The sequence below is a fragment of the Amblyomma maculatum genome, chromosome 6, assembly GCF_055883805.1.
Source record: "Amblyomma maculatum isolate TAMU_Amacu chromosome 6, ASM5588380v1, whole genome shotgun sequence".
NCBI lineage: Eukaryota > Metazoa > Arthropoda > Arachnida > Ixodida > Ixodidae > Amblyomma > Amblyomma maculatum.
In genome coordinates this window covers 108,613,873-108,636,874 of record NC_139349.1, presented here as the reverse complement: position 1 = coordinate 108,636,874, position 23,002 = coordinate 108,613,873, and the positions used below count along the sequence as shown (strand labels likewise).

The following is a 23,002-nucleotide window of genomic DNA, read 5'->3' as shown; positions in this document are numbered from 1 at the left end:
GAGCGATACCGTGAGCTAGTGAATATTGGTATCTTGGAGTACACTTCAGTACGCCCGATGATATGCCCCTTCACGAATAGCATGTCCGCCAGGCCTCACGAATGTAACCGTCCGATGATGGTGTGCTATGCGGAAGGCAGTACACGTTCCAGGCCTCGCTTTCGCCAAAGCCGATATATGCCTATCTACAGACACGAGGGTGGCTGGAGCGTGGGCAGCTCGAAGTTGGTCGAGTTGCTCTGTGATGCCATGGACGCGTGACCATAGAAGCCATTCAAGGAGACATAGGATGGTCTTTGAGGCGAGAGAAGCCTCAAAGACCATCCTATGTCTATGTAGGATGGGCCCTTCGCCTCAAAGACCATCCTATGTAGGATGGTCTTTGAGGCGAAGGGCGCTTGCTCATGTTAGACGATGCAAGGTAGGCTCGCCGGGTGTTTCGCTAATATCAGGACACGGTGGTGCTCTCGCGTTGAAACCCTTCGACGCAAATTTCTCTTTTTTGCCCACCAAATCCAGGAGAACATGCAGTGAGCTTAAGTGGGCCAAGGCAGTTAGGGCATGGGTCAAAGACTAGGAAAAGGCTATGCAAAAGGTTATACCTGCTTAGCCAGGGGCAAAAGGCTATGCAGGGCATGCAAGTCCATGTTACAGCTATATCAATCACAGAAGACATCGATAACGGTGACCAGGCTGTACAACAGCGTCGGCAGTGGGCTCCTCTTCGAGGCGCGCGCGGTGGCACTATGTACCCTGGTGCACCGTCGGCGCTTCGACACAAGCCCGGAGGTGCAAGCTGGCGTTTGCCGGGCGTGCGGGAAGAAAGAGGAGGTCACTGAACATATGGTTTTGCATTGCGCACGGCTCCAACCGACCCATCCAGAGGGCACCACTATCACGGATGCACTTAGGGTGCCCGGTGGTGGTGGTGGTGGTATAAACTTTAGTTTCCAGCAGATACAGTCGTCAACCTATCCGCCTACACGGCAGCCTGGAGTCCTTAGTCCCGGGCGGCGTGTTCGGTCAGTCGAATTGCATCTAGCTGAATGTCAGGATGTGAGTTCAACAGTAGAGCCTCAAAAAAAGTTTTCTGTTTTTGTCTCTTTTATACTTTTTTTTTATTTCTGGACACATGCATACCATATGTACCAGATCCGCAATATCCTGACATAGTTTGCACCTATCTGAGAATTGTTCCGGGTACCACTGGCCAAGGGTAGCTGGATTCAGAAAGGTCCTTGTTTGTAAGCACCTCCAGATGCACCTCCAGATAATTTCTTGTCTTATTTAGTGTCCTATCTGGCGGTGGGTATTCTACCCTGTTTAGGCGATAATGCTCAGTAATCTGTTTATAACTGACTAACTTGTCCTTGCTCAGAGTGTACTGAGGGTCACAGGGTGAGACCGCGGGCAAGCTTATGAGCTCCCTTATTTTCCTGAAGCTGGGAGAGGGCTGGTGTCCATATTAGCCTGATTATTCTGTCATCCTGACATGTTTTCGGTATCCTATTTGCCCGTGGAGAGACCCAACTGCCTTGAGAAAATCGCATATTGCTGTTTTCAATTCACGTATAATTGTAGTTGCCATTGTGACTGCTATCGCAAGGTCAATGACCACCTCTTCAGTCGTGTCATCTAAGCTCGTTCTGACCGAGCCGCTTATTCTTAGGTTTTGTTCGTCATCTGTCACTACCGCAACCATATCATGCCTGTCCTCATACTCGGCGCGTCGACATAGACCACGTCCAGTCTTCCTTGATATATCTTCTATTGCGTTTCCGCCCTTATCTTTCTTCTTTCCTTGTGATGATCTCGATGCATGTTTCGTGGCACGGGGGGATTTTTAGTCGCTTCTGACTTTCATCAGGACATTCGTCTTCTGGTTCCCTTGGCTTTCATATCGAATGTCTAGACTTGGCAGTATGCTTCTTCCCGTTAGGGTCTTTGCCACTCTTTCGTATTGGTAGATTTGGTTGGCCTCTATCACCTCTGCCAGTGTATTGTGCACCCCCAGCTTCATTGACCGGTTCGTACACGTACTGAAGGGGACCAAGGGTTGTTTTTAAGCTCTTCCTGATGATTGTTTCAATCTTAGCCTTCTCGCAGTTGGCAAGGTGTAAGTTCGGGACAGTGTAGGCGATCCTGCTGATTACAGACGCCTGTACAAATCTTAGAAGGCTGGCGCTGGCATCTAGGCACCCTAGGATGCACTTGGGCTTGGCTGTTACATAGGTCAGAACAATAACCTCGCAATGGTGCGGACAACCGAAGACAGGCTGCTCCAGTGGTGGCGACTGACAAAGTACTGACTGTAGTAATCAGCAATGGGCTGATGCGAATGTCGCGCAACTCTGGACAGTGCCTATTTTCTTTTCTTTGTGAGTGTCATTTTTCTCTTTATTTTCTATTTTGCTGTTATCCTTTTTTATCTAATTGGCTAGGATGTGTATGCTTTATCCGCCCGTTACAAAGGGAATAGCCCCAACTCATCATCACCATCAACCCCAAAAATGCCTGTAAAACCTGGTCACTTCTTGAAGCGGAGTTTCGCGACTGGTATGACCCAAAAGCTCTGAGTTCCAGTGGGATCCACAGAGGCCACTGTATAGCATACTCATGGGCTAGTATCGGAAGCTGCGACACTATCTGTCTAACGTTGGCAAGAAATTCATGCTAAAACTAGCCACTTCTGAAACTGAGTCTCGTAACTGGCATGGCCACAGCTCTGGGCCGAATAACACTCCGATCGAATCACAAAAACTGTCACAAAACCTGCGAGGCGATCGGCTAGCTGTGCTCCTATTGGTCGCTTCCGACCAGCGGACGTATCGACCAATAAGAGCAGGGGCTTATTTACAGGCTTGTGGAAGTTTTTGCATAAATCGTTTTTGTGATAACATAATTCGGTCCCTGATCATTCCGGCCATCCGACTGTCGTGGCGTATATGCAGAATGTCTAATGTCGATGGCCGAAGGAAGCAAACAAAATATGGCCGAATATGTCGGAGTGTTGTTTATAGCTTTTCCCTACGGTTAATTGTAGCCTATAAGTAACGTGGATTGACGGAAACGCTTGAAGTGCACTATCAGACGAGACGAGAACCGCTAAATGGTTGCTGCTAAAGGGTGACCACCTGCAGAGGAATGGTCATTCAAAGTACCCGCACACTTTACGCTCTCGTAGGTGACTTTTACGCTGCGGCGGTTTCCTCTGCAGACGGCAGATAGTGCCCCCCCCCCCCCCCCCCCCCGGCCCTTTGACGGCAGATCAGCGTTGGAGGCTCGGTTCCTCGACCTCGGTGCAGTCGACTACTGGTCTGAATCATATGCTAATGAACAGGTAAGTAGCTTCGTAAAAGCCTATGAAACAAAAGTTACTGCAAAGTGCAAGCTCTGTGCACAGTTTCAGCGGGAACTGCAGACAATTTGGAGTCCATGATAAAGGTGCACAAAACTGCTTGTCGGAAACCTTGTATTTGAAGTTTCACCGCAGCACTCTGAAGTTAGACAAGGTCAGATAGAATCAAAATGCACGGCGTTTCATTTTATTTTTCACCATATTCAGCCCGCAGAACCGCTTCGTTGAACGTAATATTATACAATCTGCTCTTTCGCTACATTTGAATTACGCGCCGAGGAGCGTCATTGCTTGAGCAGTTGATTCTACTCTTAACATCATTTAGTTTGTAATAATGAGAATAAAAAAGACGCATGCAGTTTTATTTTAACAGATGTGTAAAAGTTTGGTTTCATTTTGGCCTTACACTAACGGCGCCATAGAGTTAATACAAAGAGTCTTTGTATTAACTCTATGAGCGGCGCTGACGAATGTTGCTACTTGTACATCGCTGACGATGAAAGCGCCAATTTTTGCGGATATTTCTCATAAAGTTTATAACTTTGGCATAAAATATTTCCTGAACAAAAACTATTTGCTGGTAGTGCATTTTTGCATCTAGCCCATTTTGGTTTCTCAAATTAGTTGTGGCCACAGAAAGAAGTCAGTTGCCTTTTTCGCCCAGGAGAGGTCCCCCCTGCGCGACATTTTCGTGCGCGAGCTGCCTTCATTGAAACCCGGCCCAAGGTTAGTGAATTCTATCCGATTTCATCGTTGTTTAAGCGAAATGAAATGCTTCACGTAGTTAATTAGCGACTATTTTGACCACATTGGCCTTGCATGGAGAGTGTAGTTTCCAACGGCTGTCTCATCGGCCGCAGTGTTTGCACAGCGCGTCATAGGCATCGCCGGCCCTTCGAGTCTCTCTCGCTTGTGGCGTTGTAGAACAAAATATACGACTGACCTATTCACCCGTTGTTAACTCGTTATAGTACACAGAATTCCTGTTTTATTTATCGTCGTCTTATACAATGGCTTTAGCAGGTTTGTTGTTTGTGTAGGCGTGTTGCAGCCGCAGTATTTGCATGGCGCGCCCTAGGTATCGCTGGCCCCTCCTGAGTGGTCTTCGGCGCCAGAGCATAACTAATAGCGCTGACCTAATAACTAGTGCTAGTACGGCAGTCTTTCATCTTGCTATTTCTCATACCATCGATTTAATAGATATGCACTAGAATCGCCGTATTCGCCGAGATTTACTGTGACGTTGATTCATCATGCCTCACCGCTTATAGGACGTATCTGAGCATTTTTGCTGCGCATATTTACTCTCGCTGCCTCTAATTTCTTTACGCAGCCTAAAAAGAAAGTCATGCCTGAGCTGAGCACCCAGGATTCGAAGCGGGAGGCCAAAGTTGAGGACAAAGTGACCGTAGAAGACGGTGAGTGCGCTTATTGTGTTTAGGGGGGGTCTTTATGTGACCGATCCTGGCCGTTTTCTAAGAACTTCAACCGTTTTTTTGCCTGTTTCTTACGAATATATTGGTGTAAGGACTCGTTTTCAATTTCATGCGATCTGGATGACACTTCTGCCTTCGGGCTTGCAGTGGTCTTGCGACGCGGGTGTAAAGCTCTCGTCCTTAATTAACGAGTGAAGCTATGGCCGAGCCTGCTTTCACCTGTGTTTGGTGAACTCGCTAGCATGTCAGAATTGCGTGGAAAATGGGCACACCAGAGTGAAGACTGCCCCCTCCCCCTTCCCCCCGTTTTTTTAGTATACTTCGCCTAACTCGAGTTGTACTTGGGATTAGTGTGTCGCACATAATGTGGTTGCTCCCGCACCATATGTTCTGTGTTAGCAAGAAAAGGATTTTACAACGTCAAGTCATTTTCACTTGTACTTACCAGCAACTTGCATTTTCAGCCAGCGATACAGACTCCGGCAGTGATGACACAGCGCCAGACCTTGATGATGACCTTGCAAAGGCAACTGGACAAAGCCAGGTGAGGAAACTGAGGCAAATTGCTGTCACCGCCAACGCTGCAGTACTGTGCATGTAGCTGTAATTATGCAGTATTTCTTCAAATTCCGTCTGTGGTGGTCGCTTTTCAGTGGAGGCAAAAAGCAAGGCAACCATACGCTGTGTGATTTCAGTGCATGGTAAAGAACTCCAGGTGGTCGAAATTTCCGGAGCCCCCCACCGTAGTCTCTCTCTGATCCCTAGAGTTACTGAAGTAGACATGGGTGCCTTTCTTGTGTACTTTTCTCCTGCGCCATGCTGACTTTGCTTGTGGTGTCCCTGTGGCAGATTGCGCAGGCTGCCGGCATCACTGAGGAGCTGGTCAGCAAGGCCAAGCAGAGCCGGAGCGAGAAGAAGGCACGCAAGCTGATGTCCAAGCTCGGCCTGAAGCAGGTGCAGGGCGTTTGCCGGGTTACGATTCGCAAGTCCAAGAACATCCTCTTTGTCATTACCAAGCCAGACGTCTACAAGAGCCCCGCGTCAGACACCTACATCGTCTTCGGGGAGGCCAAGGTATGCTTTGCAGTGACGTGAGCTTGTGTGCTGGACTGCCTATTACTTGAAAGTAGAACTGTGCAAGTCCAACATTTCTCGAATGTTGCCAAGTCAAATTGCAGGTGAAATCTGCCATTAGGTTCAGATTTTTCTGATACCTTTCCAAGGTGGAGGGGCCCATTTAATGAAAAGGTGCGACATTAGCAAGTCCCATTTTATGAGATGTGACAAAGGTGTGACATTAGCAAATGGGTATGGTCACATCAGCTGAAGACTTCACCTCCCACATTTCATGTCTGTACCGCTAGGTTTGTGTATGGAAAGGGGATCAGCAAATGATGTCGCTTATTGCAGTGTTTTTCCAGGAAAGCGAGCCATCTACTCTCTTCTATGTCTGGCCTTTCATGTGCCTTATTTTCACAGCACTGGTGGGAACAGCTTCTCTTGGCAACCTGTTATAAGCAGCAGGAGCAATGGTCAATAGGTGAATTGTCGATTTTTAAAGCGATATCCTTTAATGGCTCATGCTCGCAGATTGTGTCTGTCCGTCCGTAACGCTTTTGTTTGCGTGGGAGGTGGTAGCTGGCAGTTGACATTGCCGAGCACTAACTGGGTGTAAGGCTTCCTGACATTACATTTGGCAGGGAGCTGCCAACTCTGGCCCCTCCTTTCATATGGGAGGGTGATATCAGAATCAGCCTGCCAAGACCCTTGTATTTACATTATCCCTAGGCCACGCAGGCACATTCATACGGCTCTGTTAAAGCAGGGCTTCACATGTTGGCTGGTAGCTTCTGCTATTGTGTCATCGCGCAGGTGGGAGTGAAAACAGAGAAAAAGGTGCTGTAGTGGTGGGCTTCGGACCACTGCGTGATAGAGGCTTTCGCATCACATTTTAGTGATCCAAAGTGCCCCGTCGAAAAATCTGTAGGGTCACTGACCACTTGTCAATAGATGGTTGACGTTTCGGATCCCCTACGGGTTCCGTGTTCACACTGAAGAACCGGGCGATTATACCTATTATAAATTTTTCTGAGGGTATGGGGTTTGCCTAGGTTCCATGGCTGTGCTGAACAGGTGTCGCTTAAATTTCTGCAGAGTAGAAGTGTGATGTTCTTAAATTTTGGAAAAGTGTGGGATGGCCTGCCGGATAGAGTGGAATCTCTCAGTGCATTCTGTACATGTGCAAAATTTTTGGATCTTCTGAATGGGCTTTTATGCCACTGTTTCCCATATTTCTCTATACAGTAAACCCTCATTAAGTCTAAGTTGTAAAATTTGGGGAAAATTTTGAGATAAGCGGAGTATGCAAAATGCCAATTTCTGTCAACGGGTCATTGAAAGAGCCAGTAACAACCAGCAACCAGCACTGTTCACAAATGCTCCACTGCACAAGGGGAGCTTTTGTAATAAATGCAAAAGAATTCTCTGAGAAAACTGAATTTTATTATTTTGGCAGAAAAACTAGGTGATGCCTGCTTGTTTCGCTGTAGCATTCGGCCCAACAAAAGTGTCTTCGAACTGCTGGACGCATCGCATAAGCCGTTGGTCGCCGCAGCCACATTCAACTTTGTTGCGGAGCAAGCGAAGCAGGTTTCTTGTTTCTACAGTGGTCTGCTCTTCTCTAGGTTCTTCGTCAGCCTGATCATTACCTTCATTCACTGCCATTTCGACAGTATCGGTGTCGAACAGCATTCTAGTAACAGGCACGCCCGCTTCATATAGCGCATACTCTTCAAAGGTGATGGCTTTGACTTCAGCATCGCTGGCGCAACGAGTAGCTTTGCAAACTTCGTTGCAAAGTAGTCGCAGGCACTGAACTCATCGATGTCTGGTTCAAGCGATCTCTCGCTGGGGGAAAAGCCCGCGTGTGTGAAGCAATTCGAAATTGTGAGTGGACGGACTTGTCGCCAGGCTTCGGCGATCAGGCATCCAGTAAATGTATTTCATACCTCTTACCGCTGTCGTAAGAATACAAAATTCAGTGCAGGAGGCTCTTCCTCTAGAATTTGCGAGCAGCCTCAATTACTCCTTAGTCCATCGGCTGGAGCACGGATATTTGCTGGCAGGAACTCCAGCATAACTGCCTCCAAGTTGCTGATTTTTCTGAGGCCGGGGCAGTTGTCCAACACAAACAACACTTCCCTGCCATCCTTCAAAGCCGGGTAGGCACGCATAGCTCACAGCTTTCTGCTGGACGATGCTTCCGCTTAGGAGGAAGTTCTTCGCTTGTACTCCAATTAACCACACATACGCTGCTTTGTCCAGCTCTTCATAAAGCAGCTGCGTAACCTTTTTGTGCTTCAAGGATGTGCCCGAAGCAAGTGCCTTCTTTAGGTTTCCTTTGTTTCTCGTGGATAGTGAACTTGCAGCAATTCCAAAGTCTTTAGCGATGGCCGCTTTCTTCCTTCCTCTTTCTGCTTGGACGATTATTTGCACTTTCTGCTTGAGCGAAAGGACTTGCGTTGACATCTTGTCCCGCAGATGAAAGCTGGTTGTCGGCGTAGGCACAGGCAGTGAGCGACGCGATCACAGAACATGACCAGAATGGCAGAACTGGTGAAAATACAATTACGTGATTACGTGCCAACTGTGGCTTTGGATTTGACTTTGACTTCTGTGTAGCCAGTAAAACGTATCTTGGTTTCGATTTTGCTTGCGAAAATTTTGTTGAAGCAGAAAAGCGCCGCAAAGATGGCTTGTTCAGAAAATTTATGCCATTAATTCCTATGGGATACTGACGGGGAATAAGAAATTATTCGTTGTGGCGGGATTCAACTGTACTATGTTTGCAGATGCTGTTCAGGTGGTGTGTTTTTGTTGACTGAGTTTGGTTTTTTGAGCACTAACCAGATTTATCTTTGTCCTGCCCAGATTGAGGACCTGAGCCAGCAGGCCCAGATGGCAGCTGCCGAGAAGTTCAAGGCTCCAGATGCAGGTGCAGCAATGGGTGAACCAGCACAGGCTGCAGTGTCTCAGCCCATTGAAGAAGAGTCCGAGGAAGAGGAGGAGGTTTGTGCCTAATGATGCTCATCTACTCGCTATTTGTCATGCTGAGTTGAATGCAACGTGCGCCTTATGTTGCAGACTGCTGTGAGCTGAATTGGTGCGTCGGGAATCTGTTCTTACCGTAACAGTGTGAATAGAGTTGGGGTGGCTGAATGAAGTAGCGTTGCTTACCTTACTACGGGAAGTTGAGTAGAATGCAAGGATTTTAATCATCACATACAGTCGAACCCACTTATAAAAACTTGACCTGTTCATTGTATCCAATGTTTGCAATAAGTGGATTTGCCTTATTTCAGCCTGAAGAGCCAAATTTTGGCAAAAAGGCCATTTCTTCTGTTTCGTCAATGACTCTGTATTCAACTGAGGTACATGCATACTCTGGTGATCATTGTAGCCTGCTTTATGAGTAGGTCGACACTTTATTTGGAGGGGGCGGGGGGGGGGGGGGGTGGTACAGGACCTGGCAATGCTGTTCGGTCTCGGCATCAGAGAGTAGCGCACATCTTTTGTCTGCGGTGGCAACTCTCCGGGTCTCTCTGTTCATTATAATCGAGCGGCATGATTGTTCACTTTGTCTGAGACGCAGTCATAGCCCTAACACATGTTTTGACAGTAACCCCACCCTCTTTCGCAATAAGCAAGCGTTTGTTTATACAGTTGAATCCCGCTACAACAAAATTCACGGTGCACGAAAAAAAATTCGTTCTCGCGGAACTTCGTTATCGCAAAAATTTGACGTGAAACGCAGAAAGAATTGCCCAAGCAGCAGCAAAGGCGTTTAATGCCAAAAATCTGTAAGCTTGGTTTGCTTACGCTTCACGGCGAGCAACGCCGTCACGCGATTTTCGCACTCGGTCAGCAAACCCATTGCAACATCGTCGTCTCGGACAGCAACGAAATTCCTGATGACATCAAAAGCGTCCATCACCTGTACGGCAGTTGCCGCAGCCGGCGCTTCCTGTACGTCGTCGTCTTCTTCATCGGAAGAGTCCTTATCATTCCGGGCAGCTTTTATGATCTGCTCATCACTCACATCTTCGTGAACAACAACACAAGCGTCAGCGCCGATGTATTCGTCGAGCTCGAGATTAGGCGGCACGGTTCCTATTTCTCCCAGCGTTTTCCAGGCGGCCGCGCCCCGGAGCCGGTGACGCCTCTTCGTCGTCGTCTGTAACGCCTGGTGTTAGGCCAGCAGAGTGTACGGGTCGACCTTCGGCAAATCCGGCGTGCCTGAAACAGTTCACAATTGCTGAGCGCCCCAGTGTGCTCCAGGCAGCAGACATAATCTGCAGTGCCGCGTACAAGTCCACCTTCGTGTCTCGGCCGGTTTCAGTGTTAAAAAGCAGCCGCTGAATTAACCTCCCGCGGTAAGCGCGCTTCAGGCTAAGAATCACGCCCTAATCGAGAGGCTGTAAGACAGACGTGCAATTGGGAGGGAAAAACCTCAGCTCCGTGTTAGTGAGCTTGACTTCGTCGGAGTGATGCGCTGAACATTTGTCCAAAAGCAAGCAAACTTTACGGCCCTGCCGCTTCATGTCGCGGTCGAATGCCATCATCCACTCGGTGAAAATAGCGCGGGTCATCCATGACTTGTTGTTCGCCTTGTACTGCACAGGTAGGCTACGAGTTCTCTTAAGGGGGGACACCCCTCTTAAAACTTTTTTCCTTATTTATGGGTGGATCTGACTGAAACTTGCACCATTAATGTACTTTTGCATGCTGATTCCAAATATCTGATTAGTTTTCTTGTAGATGAAATAGCTTTCAAAATAATCCCTAATTCATGTTCTTCGTTTGGAGGTGAGTTAATTACTAAACACTTTATGGCATGAGGAGAATAGCCCTGCCAGAGTGATCTAGAAGGATCGTAGAGTGCCGCTAGTCATGAATTAACGTGGTAGAAGAATTTGAACCAAAGTTACAATAAGTCAAACTTTTATGAATAAAAGCCCAGGTTGGCACCTAAGATTGATAATTAATTCGGTAAATGTTGCCGCATAATAACTGTACATATTTTTGTCCTACGGCACTGTCGAAGGTTTTCTCTTTCTAACAAGACAAGAATGAGAGCTATAGCACAAATAGACTAAGAGATATCTCTCCTCCAAAATTGCAGCACCCTCAAAATTGCAGTTTTGAGAAAACGAGGAAAAACACTTCACAGCATGTAGGTGTAAATTATGTCAATGATTGATATGTCAACAAGATCAGAAACAGGTGGAAAGTGATCTGAAGCGAAAATTAATGGCCTATGCCAATTTGAGCCAAAGTTACGCAATAGGAAACGCTTGAAAGGAAAATTCCATTTGGGTACCGAAGACAACATAACCTTCTCAGCAAATTTTCTTTTGTCGTCACTGCATTTACCTTGGTTTCATGAGACTCGCAGGATTCCCTTTCTAGAAAAAAAATTTTTAAAGCAATAGCAAGAACAGGACCAGAGATATTGATCTTTAAAAAATGCAACACTACCAAAATTGGGGGATTGTCGGAAGCACTCAAGCCTCACGGCATTTAATCAGGAAGGGCAACCCCAAAGACCTCATGCTATTAAAATGCACCAGGAGCATAGTCGGGGTGCATGCTGTCGCGGTGTTTTCTTTTTTCTGTTTTAGCAACGCCAAGCGAAGCCGCCCGCTTCTTTGCAGAACGTACGCTACGGTGCAAGTCCTTTTCTTCAGCTCTCCTGGACCCAGTTGCTGTCACATTTGTACTGCATTCTTGCAGAATTGCTGCTGCTGTATGCTTGCAGCCGGCATTGAAGCGCAGCACAGCTTCTGCTGTGGCTGCTTCCACAGCAAACAGTGATGAGTGCCGCTCTTTGTGGATCAAGGTCCAGATGACCGAGTGGAAGCTTTCGTTCGAGTTCTGGGTCTTCCCCCGAATGCACCTCTGCAGCAGGCTCTTCTCTGATAAACGACTATAAACAGGCAAAAGAGCATCAGCCACATCTCTTGGCAGACTGTAATTGTGCTTTGGTGCAGGCTCCTCTTTTGCCTTTGCAGCGTTGTGGCGGCACCATGACTTCTCACCGGTAGGACACAAACTGTGTTTGGGGCAGTCATCAGTAGATGTGATGTGGTAATATGTCGCCATCACAGCTCGCTGCATGGCATCCACATCACCTACATTTGATCGAAGCGCTCGGCCATAATATATTGCCAGCTTGTCAACTAGATCAGCTGTCAGCCTTCCTCTGCCGCCAAGACTTTGCTTCCCTGCACCCTTGTGTCTCTGCAAGAGGTTGCGCAAAGCTGCTCCCATACGCTTGTGCACGTGATTTATGCAGTCCTCTTTGACTATTTCAATGTAGCCATAGATTGCAGCATCTTTAAGAGCACTGAACGTGCGACTGTCCCCATCGCATAGCATGGTTGTGTAGCGCATGTTGTGGCGCTGCAGAGATCTTTCAAACAGAATTTTGCCAGCCTCTACTTCCATTTGACCAGCCTTGGAGTTGGTGTTTTTTTGGCACTGGTGGCGTGATTTCCAAAGTTCGTAGCCGTCAGTGTTTGGCTTGGGACCAATTTCGCAGCCCAGACAAAAGTTTGACAACACCACATAATCAAGCACGTAACCAGTGAAGAGTTCCACCACGGCACCGACGCCTATATGTGATGAGTGTCCGCGCGTCATCCATGTGCCGTCGTAGCACACGGCAATGTTCCCCCTATGCCCAAAACACAAGTCATCGTAGACCTTCGCCACTGCCTGCGCGGCTTGTGCCATAGCGGTCGTGGCGGCTCGGGTAGCAGCGGGTTGCAGTGTGTTCTTCAGATGCCGTTGAAACGTCTTGTTGTGCATCCCGCGCCGCGACAACCCCATCGCCGAAAAGATATCGTTCATTGCTGTCTGGCCGTTACCGGTCGACAGCATTGCTCGACTAGCCAGAATATTCAGCTCAAAAGGATTGCACCTTTTCTCGCCGTCAACCCTCCGCGAGTTCCACTCGGCCGCAATCTCACCGCAGTTGTCGCACAGCACGATCAGTTTTACGGCGAGGCCATAGCTCCGGTCGCTGGTAATTAAACGCACGCATCCACGACACGTTTTGCACCGCACGGCATCCAGAAGGATATTCACAATGCTGAGGTCAATTACCGCATAGGAGGCTGTTCCGTCCGCATCTGACTCTGCGGACGCACCACTTGCATCGGCGAACAGCGCGGTCTTTCGTGCCGTCGCCGGCGTCGATACCAGTCTATCAAGCGTAGCCTGCTCACGGGCACTCACTTGAGTTATGTCACTGTTAGTGACAGGCGCGGTATCAATACGTACACGACTGCAGTCGGCACGAAGAACGGCGCCGTTGTCCAGCGGAATCGGAGAAGCGTCGCCGCCCGCAACGTGATCGTCACACAATCCCGCAGCACTGGCACTTGCTTCTTGCACAGTATGCAACGAAGTCGCATTCTTAAGGGGAGATGCGGGTCGAAAAATGCGGGTTTTTTCGAAAATGACTGATTTTTTGTTTTTACTTGTTTTGTCAAGTTTAATATCTCTACCTTCATGAAAATAAAAATCAAAGCTGAGTTTAAACAGGAAATGGGCTGAAATTACGTTTAAAGAGCGCACGGTGGCAGTTAAATGACCGAAAGTATGCTATCTTCGAGCGTCCCGCGGTCGGCATAGCGCAGTTGATCGCCGTTGCGGATCACGTGAGGAGATCAGCCAAGCCGCATTCTCCCAATCACCACAGTTGCCCGGCGTCTAAAACACAAGCAATAATAAAAAAAAGCATGCCTACGTCGCGTTTTTCAAGCGCTGCGACTGGTTTTTAAATCACGTGGTACGAATCGAGCCTCGCCATTGGCCGCTGCGCGCGCGCATGTGGCGAAGCCCACTTGCTGGCTCCATGCTACGTCGAGGTGCGTTTCCGAGTGACGATCGTTCGGCAACTTTATCTTCGTCATGGATGAAGCACAATTGAACCAGCGCAGTCACCGAGGAGTGAAATACCGTTCTGTTCACAAATATAGAGGATGTTGGCGAAAATCGAAAGAGAAGGCTCGTCCAGTGACAACTCGACCTGTGGCAGTTAGGCCTAGTGGAACCGACGCCGATCCCTCCAGCGTTTCAGATGCCTCCGAGGAATTTGAAGCGGCGTTAGATTGTGTGAGTGCCTCGGAAGAAAAGATTGGGCATTTCTAAGGTGAGGAAATAGCCTGCGATGTACTGACTTGGCAGCAGTGAACGTTCTTGTGGGTGGCGCGATTTGCCCAAGCCAGCGTTCAGGACTTCCATTATTCGGGAACCGGCCGCAAAGCGCAGACTCGCATCGTTTCTTGAACTACTCTGTGAGAACTCTGCCTGCCTGCAATGTGTGCTTTCCACAACATACTGATTGCGGCGAGTTATGGCGTGCAGGGATGCGAGCAGAGATTGACAGCGGGAGCTCGGATGAAAGCTTCGCCGTCAACGTCAAAGCTGCTGTGGCGGCCTGTTTTATAGGAATTGGATATGAGCAGCTAGTGCAATTTTCCTCAATTATTGGACTCCACAGGCCAATGCATCATAGCTTGGCACATCCAGAGAAATAACAATGCAGAAACAAATGTCCTTGAAGCTGACTGCGGAAGCGGACGCAAATCGCCGCACACTGAAGAAAAAAAGCGCATGTCAGAGTCCACTCGCAAGGGTCACGAGGGAGCGACATATGCTGCAGGAAGTTTCTAGTGCCAGTGGCTGCTTTATGGACAATTTTCTTCATTTGTTCCAAAGTTTGATCGGAATTGAAGCTCTTTTTTTTAAATAAACATGCAATTTTAACTTCAAATGCATTTTTCTCAAAATGCAATTTTGGGCAATTTTCAGTATTTGCCCTTCATGTTTTTGGTACTTCTGATGCTCATATCTGAATGAAATTTTGCACACATTTTCTCTGAGGCATGAGGAGTGCCATTATCTTTTTCAAAAATAAATACTGATCAAATATTTACAAAAAAAAAAAAATAATTACCACATGGTGGGGTCTTGACAATGTAGACTTGCCAGGTTCAAATTTTTCATGTCATTAGCATACTTAATATGTACTTTATTATTAGTTTTTGGCACTCTACAGTTTATATGGATCAAAATGAGCCATCAACGATGTGTGTTTATGAAGTTTAGTATGACAAAGAAGGGGGGCAAAAGAATGTATATTTTACACACTGTCACTAAACAGAACAAAAACTATGCAACTTACAATAAACCTAATTGCAGATTTGAAATCAGCATAAAAAACTGAATTGTTAACCAGAGTTTCATAGCTCTAAGTCAAATATTAAAGAAAAAGTGTCTTCGAGTAGCATCTCCCCTTAACGCGTTTCTTTGGTTGCTTTCGCCCGAACTTGTGCAAAGAGCGGTACTTCTTCGCGCCTGGCATGACTCTCGCGTTGCACTAGCGTGGTCGGCAGAAAGACAAAATGGCGTCACTGGGAGTCCGCATTTCAGGGCTAGCTTGCCGGAACCAACCAAACGACGCCATTTTGATCACGTGCCTTAACCGGCCAATAGTAGCGCGCGCTGCATGCTATCTTTTTGTTTGTTTTTTATGGGGAAGGCTGAGCGCACAGGGTTGCTTTCCGAAAGAAAAAATAAGCCGAAAACGCGCGCTTTCGAACGAGACCAAAATCGCCGCGGTGGAGCGCGTAGTTCTCATGCGCCGGGCGATCGAAATTGGGTGTCGTTTGTCCACAATTTAAAGGGCAGTGGGTGTGGTACTGCATTTTTTAATCGCTATAACTTCATAAATACGCGGGGTATAAGGATGAAAATTTGCGTGCAGATGCGGAATAGTGCGAGGAATACGAAAATGAAAAAATTGAAAATCCGATTTTCAGGCCGATTTTCGGTGCCAAAGAGCCGTGTCCCCCCTTAAAACAGCGCGGCTTGGCACTTTTGCCTATGACTAACGGCGGACGCTTGTCCGAGCCATCCATGTTTGTGCAAAGCAGCACTGTGATGCGTTTTTTGCTGTGTTTGCCGCCGTGACAGCGCTGCCCCTTGAAGTCGAGCGTCCTAGCCGGCAACATCTCGTAGAATAGCCCGGTCTCGTCGGCGTTGTAAATGTCTGCAGGCGCGAAGTTGCTTAAAATTCCGGCCATGTCACTCGCCTTCCAAGCAGCTGCTCCGTCCACGTCTGCTGACATTGACTCGCCGCACAACACTTTTCCAACGATGTTATGGCGGGCCTTGAAACGGTTTAGCCAGCCAATGCTGGCTTTAAAATCATCAATGCCAAGTAGGCATGCATAGTTCAAGGCTTTCTGCTGGACGATGCTTCCGGACAGGGGGACGTTGCTGGCTCGTGCTTCCACAAACCACGCATGCACTGCTTTGTCCAACTCTTCATGGAGGGGCCGCGTCACCTTTTTGTGCTTCGAGGATGTGCCTGAAGCAAGTGCCATTCTCACGCTGTCCTTATTGCCTAGAATCGTTGACAGCGAACTTGCAGGAATTCCGAAGTCTTCAGCAATTGCCGCTTTCTTCCTTCCGCTTTCTGCTTGGGCGATTATTTGAGCTTTTTGCTCAAGGGAAAGAGTTTTGCGTTTTTTCACTTGCGTTGCCATCGTGTCCTGCGGATGAAAACTCGTCGTTGTCGAAGAGAAAGGCAGCGAGTGAACAACGCGACCACGACACAAAGCCAAAATGGCGGAACTGCAATCACGTGATTTCATGCTTAATGTGGCTTTGGATTTGACTTGGACTTCTCGCCAATAAAACTAGTTTCGGTTTCGATTTTGAACGCGAAAATTTCGTTGAAGCGGAAACGCTCTGCAAAAATGGTTCGTTGTGCAGAGAAATTTAGGCCATTAATTCTTATAGGATACTCGCGGGGAATAAAAAATTATTCGTTGTCGCGGAAATTTCGTTGTGGCGGTATTCGTTGTGGCGGGATTCAACTGTAACTGTGGCCGTTATAAGTGGTCTCGGCAGTACCATCTGCGCAGCACAGTAGTAGCTCACAGTGCCAAGAAGTCTAGTATCGTATAAACGTGTGTAAGGGCACCCTCTTTGGATTTGAGGGCCAATTTTAGGGGTGCGGCCCATACACGTGACACTCAAAAAAAAAAAACATTTTTTTAAGTACAGACCACTTAGTGAATGTGCGGCATTTATTTAGCATTCAATCGTCAATCGAGGAGTTTTTAGACTTCAAGCTGGCGCTGTGCTCTGTTCACCCCACAATTCGTTGAGTCCCATCTAAACTCTTTGAAATCCCGGTCACCTTGGAACTTCGGGATACAATGTTGATAGGCACGAAGTTCTACGCGAAATAAAAAACAGCCAAGCACAGTTGCGAACGGTGCCATCTTGAGTCGCCGGTCGGCGCCTAGTCGTGACTGCCGATTGCTATCCATTCAGAGTACTGCCTTTGGAATTCAACCTTAAAGAGCTGGTTGACGCACATCCAGGTTTGCAGCATGCCGATGAGGCCGCCCTGTATGACTGCCATGTCAGTGCGGATACTGCACAGGTGTTGTTTAACTCTATCCGTCAAGTAACCGCGGAAGTCGCAAAATGAAGACGGGGTGGCCGGAGCTGGCGGTACCGATGCCGATATGGATTGTGGAAGCTCGCAGCATAGGGAAAATATGATAATGATAATGACACGCAACTGCGGGCGCCATCCGTGGGCAGCATCTGGCAGCTCCCGTGCGCGTGCATTTTGAAGACTATTTCCGCGTGCGTCATGAAAAGTTTGAGGACGGCCCTTACACTGATTTTTTATTTTTAAATAGGGGGTGCGGCCCATACACGGGTTTATACGGTAAATGAGGTTGCCTGCTGGAATTATTTGTTGCCCAAAAAACTTCATTAAAATTTTCTCTTTAGTTGAGCGTTGGAGCAAGTAGCATATTTCACTGCTGTCACACAGGCTGCATAATTTCCTTTGTGGGGAGTGTGCATATTTAATGCTTTCTTTTCTCCTTCAGGTTGACGAGGCAGGCGTGGAGAGCAAGGACATTGAACTGGTCATGTCACAAGCCAACGTGTCGCGTGTGAAAGCAGTGAGGGCGCTCAAGAATAACAACAATGACATCGTCAACGCAATCATGGTGAGTGGGTGACTTTTAAAAAAAAAAAACAAGTGAACATCTGGAATTGCACAGGGTAAGGTGTGATGAGCAAGTACATTCAATATTTGAGTGATATCTCGAGATTTAAGCTTTAACTTATTTGTGTGTGCTATTCCTTACTAAATAATGTTGCTTGGGATATCTAATTTTTCCTTGGAAAAGTTTTTTTTTATGATGATGGTCGGAACTTGCCTAATACGAAGTTTGACAAGTTGCTTTTATTTGAAGCTTGATGGGTTAAATTTTGTTTTAGTAAACCAGGGGTTTCAGGAAGCCGGCCACTAATTTTTAAAATAGGCTTTTGAAACAATGAAAACCGCTTACGCAGCATCATAATAGTGTTGGCAAACATCATAAAAGAGGTCAATAAAGTTAACTTATTGGGCCAGACAAATTATTCCTGGTAATTAACTTTATAACTGTTACAGCTAGCCCCTGGTTTGTCATACTTGTAGCCAGCTGCTAGTAATAGCCGTATCATCCTTTAGAATTTCAAAAACATGATTCCTCAGCAATGTGGGAAAACAAATTCTGCCTACTTCATGCCAAGTTACAGACATACTGGAACCCACGCTTGCAAGCATTGCCCCCAGTACCGTCAATCAATGGCCTCCATGCAGTGTGACCTCTACCTCAAGGCTTTTCAATTCTAACCTTAGTCATGCAAAATTTTTGGATAATTGGAACTACACTGATTGGTACGGTGGAGCTCCATTGAAGCCCGATAATTCGAACATGTCACTTTCATCACAGATAATTCTAATTATCTGACAGTCTGGCACCAGCCACATGATCAGAGAAACACCCCTCGGTAGTTTGGCATAGTTAAAACAGGAATAATAAAACCAGGTGAAACTAAGGAAGAAATGGGCAAAGTGAAACCGGCAAATAAAACCAGGTGAAACTAAGGAAGAAATGGGCAAAGTGAAACCGGCACCATGACCAATGTGTGGCCAGTGGCACTGAAGGCTAGATCATTGTGGTTGTGGTGGCGGCTACAGTCTCTCCATTCTGTGTGACCTCTGTGACTTGCTATTAAACGCTTATTTCGACCCCCATTAATGTGGATAAGTCCTGCAGTTGGCTCTGTCCTTGCTAACATTCATGGCGTTGGACGATTGTTACATGTCTCGCATCTGTTAGGCCACGTTCAGGTAAAAATTGCCACTGCAAAGGATCGTGAAAACATCCACAAATCCAAACTGCATGATGGAGTTGACCTCGCACCTTTAATGTGTCTGCAACAGCAAAGCTTGACGAAACAGACAACTTAGTCTCCGATAATAGGCCAACTAGTTAGTTCTGGTTTCACTTGTATGTCAGGTTCATGCCGTTTGCACAAACCCGAGGCGATGGTGCCTATCGGCTGCCAGTTCTTTTCCATATAAATTTACCATATTGCATGTGCTCCTTATCAGTTCTTTCTTGAGGTCATTCTGTAATTCGAACTTTCTTCCTTGTGGAGTTCAAATTAACGAGCTTTTACTGTGAAAGGTTTGTCAGGAATTGGTTTTTACTGGCTAACTTGTTAACATGTACAGTCGAACCCGGTTATATCGAACCCGGATATATCGAATTTTGGTTATCTCGAACTCACGAAATATCCCCTTGAAAATCCCATGTAAAAGTATAGGAAAGCCACGTCATATATCGAACTCAATTTCACCGGTCGTTCGATATATCGAACTCCGCACCACGCACTGGATAGTGTACCTTCCCCAAAGACGATCCATCACCTTTGGCCGTTAGCCGCGTGACGTTTTCAAGCCACGCGCGAAAGGAATGAGAGGGGACAGTTCGGCGACGGCTGGTCTGGGCAGCGCCCCGCCCATTTCCCAAAGGCGCGCACGCATCTGCAGTTGCCGTTTCCCGCGCGCCAACACATGACTTTTGCAAGCCATGTGCGTGGGTTTTCCCATTCTTTTGCTGAGCTATCTCTCTCCTTCAGCACGCGCTACGCATGCACCAAGCCAGCTCAGCCTGTTTTCAGACAGAGGTCGGACACCGCGGCGCAGCGGCGGACGTGGCTATGGCGCCTGCGGATGTTAAGAAGCAACAGCTCTCTCTCCCTCTCTCTCTCTCTCTCTCTTTTTTTCTTTTTTTTTTTTTTTTTTTTGCGAGAGTCATTCTTTTTTATCGTTGTGCTGTACGAGCGGCGTAGCGTAAGATATAGCGGCTGCAGACGTTAAGAAGCGGCAGGGTTTTTTTTTTTTTTTTTTTTGCGGGGATGTTTATTTTATTCTTTTTTTTTTATCGTTTATCCTTGCATGTATGAATCGGCGAAAGCACGCGGTCAGCTGCTGCGATCATGACGCCCGCCCCAAGCGCGGCGTGGCTTGTGCAATCAAGCCATCACGGGCACTCCACCAAGTTCGCTCCCCGCCACCGCAGGAGCGATCAAAAGATAAACGCGCCCTGACGTTATCGCTGCGCAGCATCTTGGCACGCTGCCAATGAGCTGTGGATGAGACGACCGAAACCGACTGACGCGCGCCGTCCACATGCAAGCGAAAATGCTCGCGATTTCTGCCGCGCGGCGGCGGGCGACACAGAAACCTTGTTTTGAGCTGCCGCGGTGGCTCGAGCGGCGAGAGGGACGCAGTTCCAACAAGTTTTAAAATTTTCGCTCTGTCGCTGCCGCTCGTCGCTGAGATCGCTCAATCGCTTGCATGTGAGCGAGCTGGCCTTAACGCTTTTTTTTTTTTCAAATTCTCTAGTGCAAAAGTGGAGGGTGGGTTCATTATGCGAGTGGGTTGATTATGCGACAAATATGGTATCGTTTTTTTCGCATCGTAAATGCCGTCACAAGCCGATTTCTGTATATCGAATTATCCATATATCGAACTATTTCACGATCCCCTTCGATTTCGATATATCCGGGTTCGACTGTATTACGGTGCTGCAGGCACAATCATTGTACTACTCCAAAAAGCCTGTTTTTAAAAATTAGTGGCCAGATTTTCTGAAACACAGGGTATAATTCCGGGGATGCGTCCTATCGTTGCTGCACCACCATGTGGAGCATATGGCTAGGCAGTCATTGCCGTGGTGGTATGCGACTGTATTGGCGATGAAGTACTAATTGTTGTGCCAGCCTCTGCTAATTTGAAGTTGGTCCCTCTAGTATGCATTTGAAATCATTGTTGAGTGTAGTAAGCTTTAGCAGCACATTGGTGTAAATGATGCGAGGTGCACTTTGTTGCTAATATGGCACGTTTCTTTTACTAAAGTGCAAGTAGGGTTTGTAGACTTTACTTGGAAATCAAGTGTCTGAGTTTCAGTTTTATGAGCTGGAGACTTGTGCAAACTATTGGCATTATCCGAGGGGAAGAACTGTAGAAACTGCAATACTTACCTTGCATAAGGGAGTTGCGGGTATCGCTGGCTAATGTGGGCTTCAAAAGGAGCTAGTAATTAGTTAACAGGCCTTATATAGTATATAGCTGGGAAAAACTGGAAAGGCAGTTTTGACATGTCGCTTACATTCTTCTTCTTTCTTTACAGGAACTAACGATGTAGCAGTGTGTTCAAGACTTGAGCAGCCGTCTATGGAAACTTTCGCCTGCCTCATGTAAAGATGTACAAATATGAAAGCCAGGCGGGTCGGTCTTCACTCTGCCATAAAAAAAATGGCGTCTTATTGGCAGAGCCCTGTCCCCATTTACAGTGTTGTGAAAAGTTACAGTAAATTGTGAAACCAATGTTGCGTTTCTTGGGCTCCACAGTGACTTCTACTGTGCCACCTTGTCATTGGATGCTTACACCTCCACAAATATGGTAGGTAGGTGACTATTGATTGCCTGATGCAATGAGCCCACAACTGATGAAGGAGGATTTTTTTAAAAGTCGACTCAACTGCCCTAACCTTTGCATGTGCAGTTTATCATTTTTATTGAGGTGAGGTAGTTTTGCGCCTAAATGACATGGAATTGAATACAGTATTAGCATTGTAATGTAAAACAGCAGTAATTTTTACATGCACACCCAGTTGGAAGGTAGTAACACACAAGAATTTATGAAAGCACAATAGAGGTATTGGGATTGTTTTGAAGTGAATATGCAAGAATGAAGAAAAAGTTACCTTCTGATAAAAATAAATTTGCATGAACTTCAAGTGTGAAGGTCAAGCTATTTGGAGAAAAAACATTGGCCACAATTGTTCAACCGTGTGAAACATGGCAGTATTATTCTGTTTTTGCGGTGCCATTCCAGTGTCAAAATTGTAGGTGCAGAAATACAGGATTTTGTGAATGCTGTTGCTTGGTGTTCTAGGACATGGTCTGCTGGTAATGTTCAAGAGCTCAATGTGCAAAACACCACGGACTTCAATTTTTGCTTTTATGGTTACATTGAAATGTATGTTATGATAGTTAAATCTCGTTACAAGAGACACTCTGTTATAAGAGACATTTGAAAATTGTTTGGTTGGTTTTCCTATGTCTGCCATGTTAACAACACTGTATACAAGAGACACTCTGTTACTAAGGGCAACTTTTTCAGGTCCCTGGAGTAAATTCACTATTTAGAAGAGACAACCCAGGTGTGCTCATGCAATGCAGCTGAAGCATGCCATGATGCATTTCAGATTCCCTTAGCTAAATTCTGTTCCATATCAGCATCCTTGTTTTGTTGTACTATATGTCGGGAACTGAGAAAGAGTGCTTCCCCATTACTGTCACCTTCGAAGCAAATCAAAATTCATGAATGACATCCATCATATTGAACTCCTCGCTGTTAAAATTTGATCACAAGGTGAAAGCCCAGAATTCTGATGTCTCATTGTGGACAATGCTTCTTGCAGCACCAAAGTTCCCGTGCTCAAAGTTACCAGTTATTTTTTCCCTCCAAACTCCACACCCTGCCTTCAACCAATAGACAAAGGCATTATGCACTCTGTCAAGTTGCTGTACAAAAGGTTGGTAGAACGCCTGTTGCTCGACGGGCAGTACAATAGTAATTGATGCGAAGTTTGCTGTTCAAGTGATTTCAGGTGTTTGGAATGGCCTGAGAAGTGAAGCTATGAAAACCCTTTTCATACAAGCAGACTTGAAATGTGGTGACATGATGTAAGAGGGCCC

General features: G+C 46.8%; 1 protein-coding gene across 2 annotated transcripts; it reads left to right on the top strand.

The window, feature by feature from the left end:
• Window positions 1-3,937: 3,937 nt before the first annotated feature.
• On the top strand, window positions 3,938-21,625 carry Nacalpha (nascent polypeptide associated complex protein alpha subunit). Of its 2 annotated transcripts, none has more exons than XM_084607253.1 (7): window positions 3,938-4,084; window positions 4,692-4,776; window positions 5,259-5,338; window positions 5,644-5,868; window positions 8,725-8,862; window positions 17,781-17,903; window positions 21,429-21,625. In XM_084607253.1, exons 2-7 carry the CDS (start codon window positions 4,707-4,709, stop codon window positions 21,441-21,443), a joined length of 651 nt encoding a protein of 216 aa, XP_084463379.1. In that variant the 5' UTR covers window positions 3,938-4,084; window positions 4,692-4,706; the 3' UTR covers window positions 21,444-21,625. The 2 variants fall into 2 exon arrangements, with proteins under 2 accessions (XP_084463379.1, XP_084463380.1); XM_084607254.1 differs by lacking the exon at window positions 3,938-4,084 and adding an exon at window positions 4,163-4,381.
• The last annotated feature ends 1,377 nt before the right edge of the window (window positions 21,626-23,002 follow it).

What these genes read in the sequence shown, in the direction of transcription:
- Nacalpha (XM_084607253.1), top strand. Translation starts at nt 4,707, where the DNA reads ATGCCTGAGCTGAGCACCCAGGATTCGAAGCGGGAGGCCAAAGTTGAG. An exon ending in AGGCAACTGGACAAAGCCAG is followed by an intron (nt 5,339 to 5,643) that starts GTGAGGAAACTG and finishes TCCCTGTGGCAG; the next exon opens with ATTGCGCAGGCTGCCGGCAT. An exon ending in AGTCCGAGGAAGAGGAGGAG is followed by an intron (nt 8,863 to 17,780) that starts GTTTGTGCCTAA and finishes TTTCTCCTTCAG; the next exon opens with GTTGACGAGGCAGGCGTGGA.